The sequence below is a fragment of the Neovison vison genome, chromosome 2 (assembly GCF_020171115.1).
Source record: "Neovison vison isolate M4711 chromosome 2, ASM_NN_V1, whole genome shotgun sequence".
Lineage (NCBI taxonomy): Eukaryota > Metazoa > Chordata > Mammalia > Carnivora > Mustelidae > Neogale > Neogale vison.
This window is the reverse complement of record NC_058092.1, coordinates 224,558,032-224,571,973: the sequence shown is the minus strand read 5'-3', so window position 1 is coordinate 224,571,973 and position 13,942 is coordinate 224,558,032. Positions and strand designations below refer to the sequence as shown.

Genomic DNA, 13,942 nt, shown 5'->3' with positions numbered 1-13,942 from the left:
CATTCTTCATTCTTTACCCCTCCTTAAAAGAAGGTAGTTGAGGGGCATCTGGGTGGCTCAGCTGGTTAAATGGCCAACTCTTGATTTCAGCTCAGATCACAATTTCAGGGTTCTGGGATCAAGTGCTGCATTGGGCTCCATGCTCAGTGGGGAGTCGGCTTGAAGATTCTCTCTCTCCCTCTCCCTCTCTGTCTCTTTTAAAGAAGTATTTTTTAAAAATAGAAGGGAGTTCTTTTATATCTTGAGTAGCATGGCATCAGATCATTGGAAGGCAGTGGTGTATTTCTCTCTGTTGTTTTGTGCGTCTTCGCAGGGGAAGATGAGCCACCACCCCTCCCTCTGACACAGCACACATGTTTGGAGCAGGGGCTGCAGCTGCGGTTGGGTGGTTAAGAGTGTCTGGCTGAAGGATGTTCTCATCTGTGCAGGTTGGCTTTGTATAGACTTGTGTAGAGCCCTCTAGGCTTCACACACACTGCCTGGGCAAAGCCCAGAATACAGACTTTGGGCCAAGGCACACCCTCATTATCTGACCTGTTCAGGATCCTGCATTAGGAAAAATAAAAACAAAAACAAAAACCACTCCTGAAACAAGTGAATGTTCAACTCGGAGATCAAGCCATTCCAGTCCCATTGGCAATTTCTCCCGCTTCAAGGAAAAAACAGCAAACACAAAGAAGGCTGAGTCAGCCCCTACACTGCCTTTCTGCAGGAGTAAGACAGGGAACTTAACGTGATTCTGGCTCTCCTTTCCCACCCGTGCACCTGCTGTGTAAGTGACAGATCCTTGTTACTCTTCTTTGGCCTCCTTACCTACTATCAGGTTTAGGGTTTGGAGACCACCGTGACTGGTATTTCCCTAGGTCATGATGATTTGTGTAATCATTTCACTGTTTGTAAGACAAAGAAGCTGATTCCTAGGTTCCACCTTAAGGCCATTAATTGAACCCATTTTTAAAAGGATCTTGGGTGTTGCTTATACACAGTAATGTTAGCAAAGACCTGATCTAGGTCAACACACTTACCTCTAAGTGTTTGCATGCCCTTTATCTAAAGTCACTATCAGCCAGAGCTGTGTTTGCAACAGTCTCGGGGACAGGAAAGCAATTTGTTTATTCCTTTGGGTGTTCTAAGCAAATCATCTCTGAATCAAGTTAGAACTTTTAAAAAAAAACAGGCAACCTACACCTTGATAGCTTAACTTCCCCATATGGAAATGACTACAATCAATTATCTCTCAGGGTTACACCCTTGGTTTTTCTCAAGGGTCTGTGTAAGAAATAATGACTTCAGCGTTGCCAACCATCAGCAAAACTAGTGTGGAAGATAATTTTCAATTCCAGGAGCATTTTCCCTCTATGAGAATTGCTTTGGTGCTTTTAGAGGGTAGGCCTGGCTCTACTTTTTGGAAGCACTGGGGGTTCCGAGTACACTGGCCACATTAAGTGGTAGTTTTTTTGCTTGCAGTCTAGGACTGTAAAATAGCACCTACATGACAAATGTTGGGAGAGCAGGCCCTTAGAGTCCTTGATACAATGCCTGGCACAGAGCCAGACCTGGTAGAAATTCAGCCTATAATGTCTGTTACTAATTTAGACTGGGAAACCTTGCCTGTCTAGTGACAGTTGTATGTGGCCATTTTTTTTTTTTTTTTTCAAAAGAGACTTCTAGTGGCCCTTTTCTTTTTTCTTTTTTCCTCATCTGCTGAGAAATTTGGATCATCACAGGTTAGCCTGAGTTTGGAGTCCTGATACTTTCTTTTCCTCTAAGGTTTTTGTCCAGTTGTTTATAGATCATGACCTTCTCTGATAAGAATCTGCAAGTGTCTTTTTGAAGTAGGTAGAACATTAGTATAAATGGCTGAAGATTGACCTCAGAGGCCCTCTTCCCCATCTCTTGGGCTCTTGTTAGGAGTAGAGCAAGAGAAAGAGGGTAAAGAAAAACTAAAAAAGTATAGTTGGTCATACAGGAGCTAAGCAGATTATCTGGCAAGCAGATTATTTGTCCAAGGATGGGTCCTGTAATTACAGTTCTCTTTTGCTACTTCCGGTGGGCTGTTAGAGTTGGCACAGGCCTTAGGGCATCCAGAAATCCTCCTTGGTATAAGGCACTATAGAGTCATTGCTTAAACCCCATTCCCTGCCATCAAGAGTTTCCTTTCTCTACCCAAATTGCTTTTCGGTTAACACTGCTGTGTGAGCTTGTAGAGGTATGGGATTTCACACAGAATCATAGAATTTTACAGCTGAATGGGACTTGAAATTGTCTAATCCAGCCCTTCACTTCTTACAGATGAGGGGCCTGGAGGCTTGAGAGGTTAGGTAGTGACATCATTGAGGTCTCATGGGTAGCACATTAAGGAATGGCAGTTGCAAACATGGTAGTCCTTTCCCAGGGCACCCCCTGATCCACAAGGAATTCAGAATTATCTGCTCTGCCAGACGGTGGATTTTCAAATAAAATAAAATAAATTGATGGGTTAAACTAAATCCTGCCTTATAGTAAATGGTATTACTCCAGATGGTATTCTAGTCTGTATGCTCAAGTTCCTGCTCCAATTTAGAGATTAACCAAATAGTAATAATTACCACAGAAGTCTGACATAATCAGCACTATTAAAGGCAAGCCATTTTTTCCACTTTGAATGTGTAGGCAGGTGTTTTATAAAACTCAGCTAAATAAGCAAATTGTTTACTTTCCATAGAGTTCAATGCCAGCCAGAATGTAGACTTTTAATATGTGCATTTTGAATATGTGAAAAAGAACAAAATAGGCTGTACTTTTTTTTAACATAGCAGGGTAGAAAGATGGGTGGAAAACAGCCACTGTGGAGCTCAGCGGCGGCCAGGGGGTGGGGGCGGTGTCCTGGCAACACATCTGGCCCCACAGGCTCAGGCACAGCGGGATGTTGGGCTGTGGGCTTGGGGCCAGCTACCTAGTCACTGTCCTTTATGAAGTCACCTGTTACAACAAAGCCCACAGTTTACTTTAAAAGTTTGTAATCAATAACCTCCTCTTCATAATGATTTACATGTTTATTGTCTGTTCTTATGTAGGCACTGGTCTTCCATTTTGCTCATGATCTGAGATACTCTTCCTTCTTCTGTAGACAGACTCCAGTGTAAATGACTTTGATTAAGCTATGTCCATGTTGGGGGTTGGTTTGCATAGGAGCCCACATCTGTGATCAGCTCTGATCCCTTTTCCTGGCCCTGTGCATAGGGCTTGACTGTGAACCGTCATGGGTACCGGAGTAAGAAGAAATGAAAGAGAGGAAGTGACTTTCCCATGCAAAGCAGAGGCTCCCTTGTCCTTGAGACTGGGTGGTCCCCCGGGCTCACACTGCTACAAAACCAGACTTTTTTTTTTTTTAATGATTTTTTAATAGATTATTTATTTATTTATTTGATAGAGAGAGAGATCACAAGTAGGCAGAGGCAGGCAGAGAGAGAGAAGGGGGAAGCAGGCGCCCTGCTGAGCAGAGAGCCCGACATGGGGCTCGATCCCAGGACCTGAGATCATGACCTGAGCTGAAGGCAGAGGCTTAAACCACTGAACCACCCAGGCACCCTAAAACCAGACTTTTGAAGGGCTGTGAAGTGGCCTTTGATTCTGGCTCCCTGCATTACTTGACATGTTTGGCATTGTGAGATGAGCGAGTGCATGGGTCAAAACCGATGTCCCTGGGTTACGATGGTATTGTTTCTTAGTAGTGTTTTTGCTCATGGTTTCTAGACCACAGCCCTGCTGCTTGGGACCTTGGTGTATCTTCCATCCACCTCATATGACAGTTTGTGTAACACAGTTACCTTCCTATACCTGTCCTTGGAAAGAACAGGCACTGGGGGGGCCTTTTACCAGCGTGCCAAACTGTACTGACAAGCTTTCTCTTTTGTGAATGGCCCTGGGACCACCTCTGTTCAGAGTGTTACTGTTCATTGTTGTTGTTTCTAGGTTTATTACCGTATGTAGTGATGTGCTGCACCATTTTCAAAATATCATATGATCATTCACCCTAATCACGTCCTATGAGGTAGTTAAAACAGTGGAGTGCTGAATGTTTAGAGATCCTGCCACCTTCCCAAGACCACAGAGTGCTGAAACAGGATTTGAATCCAGTCAGCCTTACCCCAGTGTCTCCACACTCTCAGCCAGTGCTTCATGGGACTATATTATAGGCATTGTTTTTCTGGATGATTTTTTTCTCTTGGCAGCATTGGTTTGTTTCCATGTAAGTTTATTTCATTCTTTTAATGGCTACATATGATTCAATATTTTATTTAACTACTTTCTTATTTAGGTTATTTAGGTTGCTTTCTGTTGTTTTGTTCTTTGCGGTTATAAATAATGTTGAGATCCTGAATACATATACTCTTAAGTACATACACTTGTAAGGTATGAGAGTTTCTGTAGGCTAGCTTCCTATGTGCATATTAAATTTGAAAAAATATTGCCAAAGCTGCCTTTCAAAAGAATTTTGTTCACCAGTAGTCTGTGAGAAAGCCTTTTTCCTCACATTAGTCTTCTCTTTATCTTTGCCAGTTTAGTGAGGAAAAATTTTTTTTTTCTAAATTGTGTTTCCCTGATTCCTGGTGGAGTTGAGCTAATTCTTTATTTTTTGGGTCTTCTATGCGTCCTCTGCAAATTGCTTTTTGCCCATATTGCCACTTACTTTATATTAGAGATTGTCTTTATATATTCTGGATAATAATCTTTTTTGTGGCCTGCATGGCAAGTATTATTTTCCCCGCAGCTCTTCCTTTAACTTTTCTAAGTCTAGACATTTTTATGCATGTGCAGAGTCATTATCTGTCTTCATTGTTTCTAGATTTTTGCCTTGTTTAGGAAAGCAGTCCTATCCTGAGTATAGTAAATTATCTCCTATAAATCCTTCTAATACTTCTACATTTTTGTTTCTGTATTTAGCTCTGTAACTCTCTAGAATTCTTTTTTTTTAGGTTATGAATTAGGAATCTAGCTTTACCTTTCTCTGTATGGAGAATCCATTGTTCTTACTGTTAGTGGAATAATCCATTTTGCAACTCACTGGAAATGCCTTCTTTATCATAGGCTAAATTTCTTGTGTAGAGCTGTGTGACTGGCTTTCCTAAGTTATGTGTTTCACGACTTACGTTCCAGTTCTGTGCCAGTATTAAAGCACTTGAATTATTTGAGCCTTAGAATAACTTTTTTATGTCAGGGAGGGAAAACCCCCCTTAGTTGATGCTGGTTTTTGTGCATTTTTCTTCTTCCATATGAACTTACAGAATCAGGTTGTCAAGGTCTGTAGACGAAACTCCTATGAGTATTGTGATTGGAAATGCATTGCATTAATAGGTTCATTTTAGATAAATTGACATCTTTAAATATTTAGTTTCCTCATCCAGAAATTTTATATGCCTGTTAGCCTTTTTTGTCCATCAGTTAAATTCTATAGTTTTCTTTATGTAGATCTTGCGTTGAAGGGTGTGTTTGTTGGTATTAGAAATGGAGTCCTGTTTTCCCATGACACTGACAGAATTTGTTTTGCTAGTCAGTAGAAAGTTGTGGGGTTTTATATGCTTATTTTTTACCTAGCTGTTTGAACTCTTTCATTAACGACCTGCATGTTTATTTCTTCTTGCCTTATCACATTGGCTAGGACTAAAACAATGTAAAAAAGCTTTGGTGAAAGTGTAATTCATTGTCTTGGTGCTCTTTGTTGAGAATGCAGCTAATGTTGTGCCACTAAATACAATAGATACATTGTATCAGTTTGAAGATCTGTCTTCCTACTCCCAGTTTACTGGGGAGTGTGCTTTTCACTGTAGACTACACAAACTTCCTGTAAAGGTGCCTTAATTCTTTCACTTACATTTTCCTTGAGAATCCCGAGATTGTCCTAACTGGCTGGGAACTCTCAGCATTAACATCCCAGCTGGACTACAGTGCTTTAGAACTTACAGTGACTTCTTTCTCCTTTCACTCACATTTGACCCTGGATGGCCTAGAGGAAGGAGCTACTTTATATGACATTGCCTAGGCTTCCTTCATCCCCTAGGGAAGAAAAATTAAATAATAGTGTGTGAAGCAAAACAAGAGCACCACTTCTAGAATTTTCCAGTTGTCACCATTGAACGGATTTCATTCCTGGCTTCTATTTTCAAATATCTTCAGTTTTTTTCCACTTGAGTGCCTTGAGTAACCAACTACCATCTCACACTCTTGTTGCTAAGTGGCTTTTGTAGTTCTCCTGGAGGGTGTGAGAAAGGAATCACTACCTGGCCTCTGATTTCCTGTTGAGATTTTACGCAAACATAGAGGATGCGGCTACTTCTAACTCTGGGCTCTCGGCACTGCCATAGCACATGGTTCATGCAAAAGAAATATTTCACTCTTGGTTGATAAAATGATTTCATTGTGGAGTATATTAGAAAATTTTTAGGTGGTGAAGATTTTTTGCTAAGCTATAAATGAAAAGATTTCATTTTGTCAGGCATGCATTTGGACCATGACTCTAATGTGACTTGGCACCTGTCTAGAGAATTGTCCCTGTGTCCAGTGACATTTTGCTTTGGGGAAGTCAACACCTGCTGTGATGGCATCTGTCATATTTAGGAATGTGAAAAGCTCATGAATAATTCAGGGCCATCTCAGTAAAATGCCTTCTTTAGAAAACACTTAATAGAAGACTTTGGCAAAATACTGTTATAAGCAACACAGGAGAGAATTTGGGGTTCTCCTAAGGTGAAAGCTGTGGATGATGTCCTTTACTTTGGTTTTTCCCATCTTGATGTACGTTAGATAGGTTTTATTATTTTTAGCCAGTTTAGCTAAATATGAGAATTCCTTTCTTTTTATTGCAAATCAGTACAAATCAGTACGAGTCTCCACATCATTTGGGAGGTTAATGTTCTGGGGGTGGGATTTTTTGGAGATGGAGTGGAGTCATCTCAGGGCCATGGTGTGTAACTAGTAACCATCCAAGAGCAACCAGGCCAAGAGGTAGACGCCAGAAACCCCGAGAAGCAAGGCAGCCCCATCATCCAGGCACCAGTAGCTGGTCTTTAAGCCCCTTCCAGTTCTAATGGGGTCAGCTTCCACTTCCAGGACTATTGGTATAGGAAGGTTAGGTCAGTTGGGCAGTTATTTTTCCTGCCTCAGCTGCTTCTCTTTGCTTCCAAATCCCCAGATCCAGAAAAGAGGCTGGGAGCTGTGACAAGGGGCAAACTAAGGAGTCCCTCCCTCTTCTTCTTCTCTTGCAGGCAGGTGACAAACATTACCACCCCAGCTGTGCACGATGCAGCAGATGCAACCAGATGTTCACCGAAGGAGAGGAAATGTATCTTCAAGGTAAGGTGTCTCAGGAATTCAGTAAGTTCTTCTCATCTGGGAAAGGAAAACCTTGCTTTGTTCATTTGTTTGTTTGTTTTTAGAGAAGGAGGCATTTCATTAGCTGCAAGGCTCCCCAGATCCAAAATGAGCGTGGCCAAAAGTTACCTCATCAGTTAGTATTAGTCAGCCAAGCAGTTGACATGCTGGCCATGAGCCCCTGAGTCTGTTTAACAAAGGAATGCTTTGCTTCTGGAGTGAATGCATAGGACTTGATGTTTGGTCCGATGGAAGTGAGGCAAGAGTGAAAATTAGCAACACCTCCTCCCAACCTTCCCCAGGAGGTGTGGGAAACAAGACGAAAGATAAAGCGTTTCTAGATGGTACTTTGTCTTTGCTCCTTTCACTACCCCACGAGAAGGATTTTTCAATGCCTCCAGCCTGCTCTGATGCAAGCTTTCAGGAAGAAGAAAATCTCATATTTGGTGAATTGCATCACAGATGTATTTCATCCCGTTAAGATGACATAGCTCTCATACTGAAAGAAAGATAGCAGGAGGGTGAGAGAAAATATTTCCAGAGTCCCTGAAAGAGAAGTGGAGAAGTTTCTGGTGGCAAAGAAGTACTCATTACCTGAGGGCCATCAGATTTTGGGAGATGATGGGAGGGAGGGGCAGAGGGAGAGAATCTTAAGCAGGTTCCCTGCCAAAAACCGGGCTCCATCTCACAATGCTGAAGTCATGACCCAAGCCTAAATCAGGAGTGGGATGCTTAACCGACTGAGCCACCCAGGTACCCCCAGATTTTTTCAAGTTGAAAATCATTTTGAGAAGTTTTCCCAGTGTACAACCATGACTAGTTTTTATCTCCCCTAAAATGCTGACGTTTCTCAGCGAGAAGCTCGGGGGAGGATTCTCTTCCAGTCAAACAGCACCATCTGCACAAACATTTTACTATTTTTAGCCGGAGAAAGAGTCATTAAATCGACAAGGGCTTATCAGTAAAATTAACGAGAACCATGGAAGCTGGTGCTCATTCAGTTTGGTAATTACCAGGTCTCATCTGTTTTCACATTCACTTCTTTGTCTCTCTGCACTTAACACGACGTGTATTTTTAATGAATGGTTCCTTTGCTCTCTATTTTGTTTTTATACAATGAAGAAAAGTCAATGGACATGATTCTTGAATATTAAAGCAAAGTCTTATCTACTCTCTGAAAAATGCTGCCTCTATGAGAAATTGACAGTCCAAATATCACTTACTTTTAAATGATCAGTCTGGAAAATTCTGATGAAAAAAGTCACTGAATTTTAAAGGGCCCAATAAAGACAAGTGACAGGCCCCCAAACCCATAGTTTCACGTGGAGACAGTCTCTGAGGGCAGGCTGTGAGTCTCCATAGCCACAGGCAGGTGTCACTTTGCATTTTCAGCATGGAATCGATATTAATTCTCCATTTGGTCTCCAGGCTTTGTTTTAGATTTAGTGTGTCTATGCTGGTACTCCTAAACAAAGACACAAGAGTGTGTGGCAGCCCCGTGTCTGCTGGGAACTGAGACTCAAAGGCTCTTGGTGCAGCCCCGCACGTTCACATGCTTCTGTAACCTGAATAGAGAGTGATTTCAAGCTGTGCACCAATGAGAACATATTCATACTACAAATAAACAACCGTCCGTTAAGATGGGCTGCCCTCGGAATTCCGGGGGTGGTTGTAAATGGCTTCTAGAGTTGGGCTTCAGTGCCCTTTGCCTACCCTTTCGACATGTCCTTGAAGAAAGAGTAGTTCATCTTCCTCAGCATCTGACATGCTCCCCACGTCACAGTCCTTGTGCATCTGACCTACAGAGAATAGTGTGACCCTGTGAGCAAACCCAGTGATCTGGCCAAGTGTTCCAACTCAGTAGAACCTTCAGAGTGAATGCTACTCCTGGGCCACCCACATTAAGAGGATTTCCTGTGCTTTGTAGCCGGCCTCAGAGTAAACACTAATGCTAAAAGGACTGTGTGTCTGTCTGGTTTGTTTGTTTCACCCCCCCCTTTATTTATTTATTTATTTTTTGGCTCTGGGTTAAGCAAGATAGGGATTAAAGTATTATTCTGATAGGAAAGGTATTATCCTTATCATGAATATTATTTTATCTTTTAAATCAGTGGTGTAAAATAATTCAAGAGTTTTTAAATTGGTGAATTTTCAAGTATACACAGGTGGTTGCTTGAAGAGATAAAGACTTAACAGGTCTGATGTTCCTCCTGAGACTTAGTAAATTCATATCATTTACTCGCTGCTTTCAACTTAGTAACTTCACTTGCTCAAGTCTTATCCAGTGCTCCTACGGCTCTTCTGCCCATAACCATATTTGAACATCTCCTTCCATGAACATAGGACTTACATACAGGTCTGACCCACAGCTGTATAAATGACATACATATCTAGGCATACAGAGTCCTACTGGAGGACTTGAATTCCTACAAGAGCATTCTATAGGATTTAAGTGTTGTGCTTAGTTCTAGGATGCGGGCACCATTCCAAGGAAGGGCTTCATTCTCAGAGAAGGTGAGGTATTGACTCAGGGACAGAAAATGACACTTAGTAATTTCACTCACTTGAGAGTGGAGACTTTTGTTGTTCTTATTGTTCTTAATTAAAGGGTTAAAAGTTAAAGAAGACTTCCGCATTTATAACATAACTTTAGACCTTTCTACGAGTTGGCTTAATTTTCCATATCTTTGTAGATGACCGTGTGTAATTGGATCAATAAAAAAATTCAGTGATTTTTGCTTCTGGGTATGGACTGTCTGGTACTATTTCCCTCATCTAAATTGCTTGGTTGTTTTGATGTTCTATAAACATGGTTTATGGCTTCTGTTTAAATTAAATACAGCTTGTAGTAAGCACACAGATGTGACTTTTAAAGGATAATAATATGGTCCAAAATGACAGCAACAACACTCAGTCAAGAATAAAACATCTCTTGCGTCAGAACACTCTTGTGCCTGTTAGTGGTCTCTGTGGTCTAGAATTACGACCTTTCTAGAGGGAGCTCAGACTGGGTGAGGAAAACTCACCTGGTGGTTAGAGTTGCCATAATTCACTTGGTCCCAGGGCTCTCACACTCTCCTCTGATAGAGAAGAATACGAACTGTTCTCAGAAGTTCTGGCTAATAGGACTATGTCTTCTTTCCATTTCCTTTAACTCTTGCGGGCATCGTGTCTTTCCAGGTTCCACCGTTTGGCATCCCGACTGTAAGCAATCTACCAAGACTGAGGAAAAGCTGCGGGTAAGGAAACGATGAGAGCTGGGGTGCCAGGTGCATTTGCTGGCCATCTGTGTCATTGCCACTGATTCTCAGGGCTGGAGTTTGGGGGAAATTACTTTATCATGGCTTTCTTTTTTTTTTTTCCTGAAGAGCAGATCAAGTTGAAAGACCATTTGGCCAGGGAAGGAAGTTCCCTTCCCTCCAATGTTAAATTGATTGTGGTTTTTGTTCCCATGCTTGTATTGGAGAAAGTAAGCCTTGCCTCCCTAGTCAGGTTCATAGGAAAGCATTCAAGAAACAGTCAAAACATACAGATGAGAAGAAATTATTCATCAAGTTCTAAGTCAGATATCTGGTGACCTACCAGACTTTTTTGTACTTAGTCCATAATGTACTACCCCAACCCAAACTCTGCATCCATGGTACATTTTACTGACGTCTTAAATCCAAATTCACTGAGTAGCCTCTGTCTCCAGAAGCTGATGGTTTGTCAGATAAAACCGTTGGGGAAAACAATGATGTGCCCAAAAGTGTCAGTGTGAATAAGCATCCTGGTAACTTAACTCTTAGGTAACATCAAAATGTTTCAGTAACTGTCCTTGAACACTAAGTGCTCCGACAAAAGGATAGACCCTCTCCACCTCTCACTTCTAAAACCTTCTCCTGGTCTTATTCAGCCCTGACAACACCTCCAGATGACATTATTTTATATGTTTCAGAAGCAAAGAGCTGTACACGCTTATAAGTCAGTATCATTATCTGTATCCTAATCAGATGCCCCTGGTTTTTCCCTTGGACTGTGAAATATTTTCTGAGCAGTAATCACACTGGATCCCAGTCCATAGGATCCCAGGCTCTTGGTTTAGCTGACTTACTGATACCCCTGGAAAAACTATAGTTGGCTGTGTTCCACTTGGCATCTCAGGGAAAAGAAAGACCTGAAGTTACTTTGGAAGCCAAACTCTGGAGTGTAGTATCAGGTCTTCTTAAGCTGCCATTAGTAGGTGTAAGCAGCTCTGCATTGTAACCCCATCGGCATCATACTTCTATGGAAAAGAAAAAAAAAACCCTCATTCTCATAATAATGGAGTAAAAACAAGACAAACTGAAAAGGAATTTGTCCACCAGTATCAGGATGGTGGACACATAACAGCTTCAACTTGAACTTGTGTGTATAACCCTCAAGTCCACTCACCAGCAGGTGCACACTGGAACAGTCACCCGTGTTGGGCACCAGAGTCTGAGATTTTTGAGGAACTATGGATGCTTTGGAAGTGGGTTATCTTTCTAAAATCCCAGAACATTAAAGATAGTAGTTATTGTCACTTTTATCATAAGAACGTAAAATTCATAGCGTAGCTTGGGAATGCTTCCCAGAAAACCCCCAACTAACTAGTGGTTTATACTCTCTCTACTGTGTTGCTTTCAGTTTTTTTGAATATTCATTTTCACTTCATCTCTGATGAAGTCTTTTGGGAGACGAGGAGAAGAATGCTAATGAGACCAGACTGCATGGAATGTATGTCTTTTCTCTGTAAGAATCGCTTGAGTTTGCAGATAGTGTGACTAAAATGATATTTTAAAAAGAAAGGAAAAAACCACTCTTGATTGCATCTTGATAGAACTCTCTGGATAAGCTTGTGAAAACAATGAGTGAAATACTTCTCCTCTTTCTGGCCAAGAAGAGCTGTTAGTTTTTCTTCCTTTAGTCAAGTTTTCCAGAAAATTCCAAGACTTTTCTCCTAAAGCCAACATTCAGCCACTTGGGAGGTCAGTCCAACCCTCAGCTTGCTCACGTTTGGGAAGCGAAGGAGTGTGTAGGACCGAGCACTCCAGCGGGGAAGAGGTCCCAGTGCCCTGAGTAGGGCGTGTGCTGACATTGGTGGGGTTTAAAGGGGAATGGTTTTTCGAATAAGGGAAGGAATGTTGTGCTCTCTTAAGGGTGTGTCTACAGATCACAGACCTTGAGCCAAGATTTCCAAGCCTTTCATGGGGTACCACATCAGTGCAGTTACCATAGCAAAATGAAAATGTTTTAAGAATTTTTCTGCAACCCTACTGAGTAATCTACATTCTTGGTATTTAAGAACTCACAGACCATTTATAATGATAGATTCTTAAAGACATCTCTCAATGGCTTCACTGGCTTCTTACTCTTCATATATTAAACTGTCTGACTGGAAATAAATAGAAGGGAATCATGGGGGGTTAGAATGTAGGTAAATAAACTGTAACTTGAAGACCAGTAAGTATGCTGTTTACACATGGGACCTTGAACATACGAACACATGCGCGCGCGCACACACACACACACACACACACAAACTATAAAGCGATGCCCCTTGACAGTTACTATCAACTTCATTTTCCCAAAGGTTTCGTTTTGTTTTGTTTGTATAGTGTTTCTAAACTGAGGATATTTCTTTGTTCATTTCTTCCCTTTTTTCATGTTTTATGGCAGCTGCCAAACACGCATCGTTCTTCATCCGATTTCTTTTATCCCAAAAGTCTGGTTCGACGCACAGGACGGTCTCCGTCTCTGCAGGTTGGCGCTGTGTCTAGGCTGAGGCTTCGAGCCGCTGTCCTGGCCCCGGGCTTCTGTCGCTTGTCCTCTCCATGCTGCTTTTCCCCCATAACTTCTCTGGCTCCCGCAGAAGCAGATGCTTTTTCTCACCCCACGATGTGCATCTCACGTTCTGGCTGTTTCCTGAGTATTGTTTTCATTTAGAGAACTGGCTACAGCATTATGTTCATTCAAGTGAGCCCTGTAGAAGCTCCCCTTTTGGTCCTGTATTCACACATTTGTTCATTGAACCAATATTTGCCAGGTACCCGGCAGTAGTGAGTGCTAGGCTGGATAGCAGGGAAGACCAGTAAATAATAGAAAAATAATTATAAAATGGTGTAGAAACCTATCACGTAGGTCCAGGAACCTCAGATGAGAGAAAGGGTCTCAGGGGGCACTTCCTGGGGAAAGTGATCTTGGCATTGAATGGTGGAGGTCGTTTGAGATGAGCACACATGGAGATGATGAGAAAGGCTTGGGACTGGTGAGGAGAAGAGCACTAGCACCCCAGGGGGACACAGTGCTTGGGAAGGTGCTGGTTCAGCTCAAGAAACCAATAGTGAAATGAGAAAGGAAATGAGAGGAACCAGGCACCTGCTGTGCAGAGGCCAGGAGATTTAAATATACTCTGATGTGCTCTCCCTAAGAATCCCTGTGAAGTAGCTGTCCTTGGCCCCGTTTTACAAATGAGAGACTGAGACCCATCATGGTTAAGTAATTTGCCCAGAGTTAGCCCACCAGTAAGTGGAGGAGTGAAGACAGGAAGCGAGGTCTCTGAGTCCATAAGTTGTGTTCTTTCCACCATAGC

General features: G+C 42.0%; 1 protein-coding gene across 9 annotated transcripts in view; it reads left to right on the top strand.

Moving 5' to 3' along the window:
* The window catches only part of ABLIM1 (actin binding LIM protein 1), a 221,866-nt gene that overhangs the window by 158,710 nt on the left and 49,214 nt on the right, over nucleotides 1-13,942 (top strand). For all 9 annotated transcript variants that reach the window (XM_044240588.1, XM_044240584.1, XM_044240583.1 and 6 more), the window contains 2 exons: nucleotides 7,245-7,332; nucleotides 10,531-10,589. In XM_044240588.1, coding sequence (XP_044096523.1) covers nucleotides 7,245-7,332; nucleotides 10,531-10,589 — 147 coding nt within the window. The remainder of the gene's footprint in view (nucleotides 1-7,244; nucleotides 7,333-10,530; nucleotides 10,590-13,942) is intronic.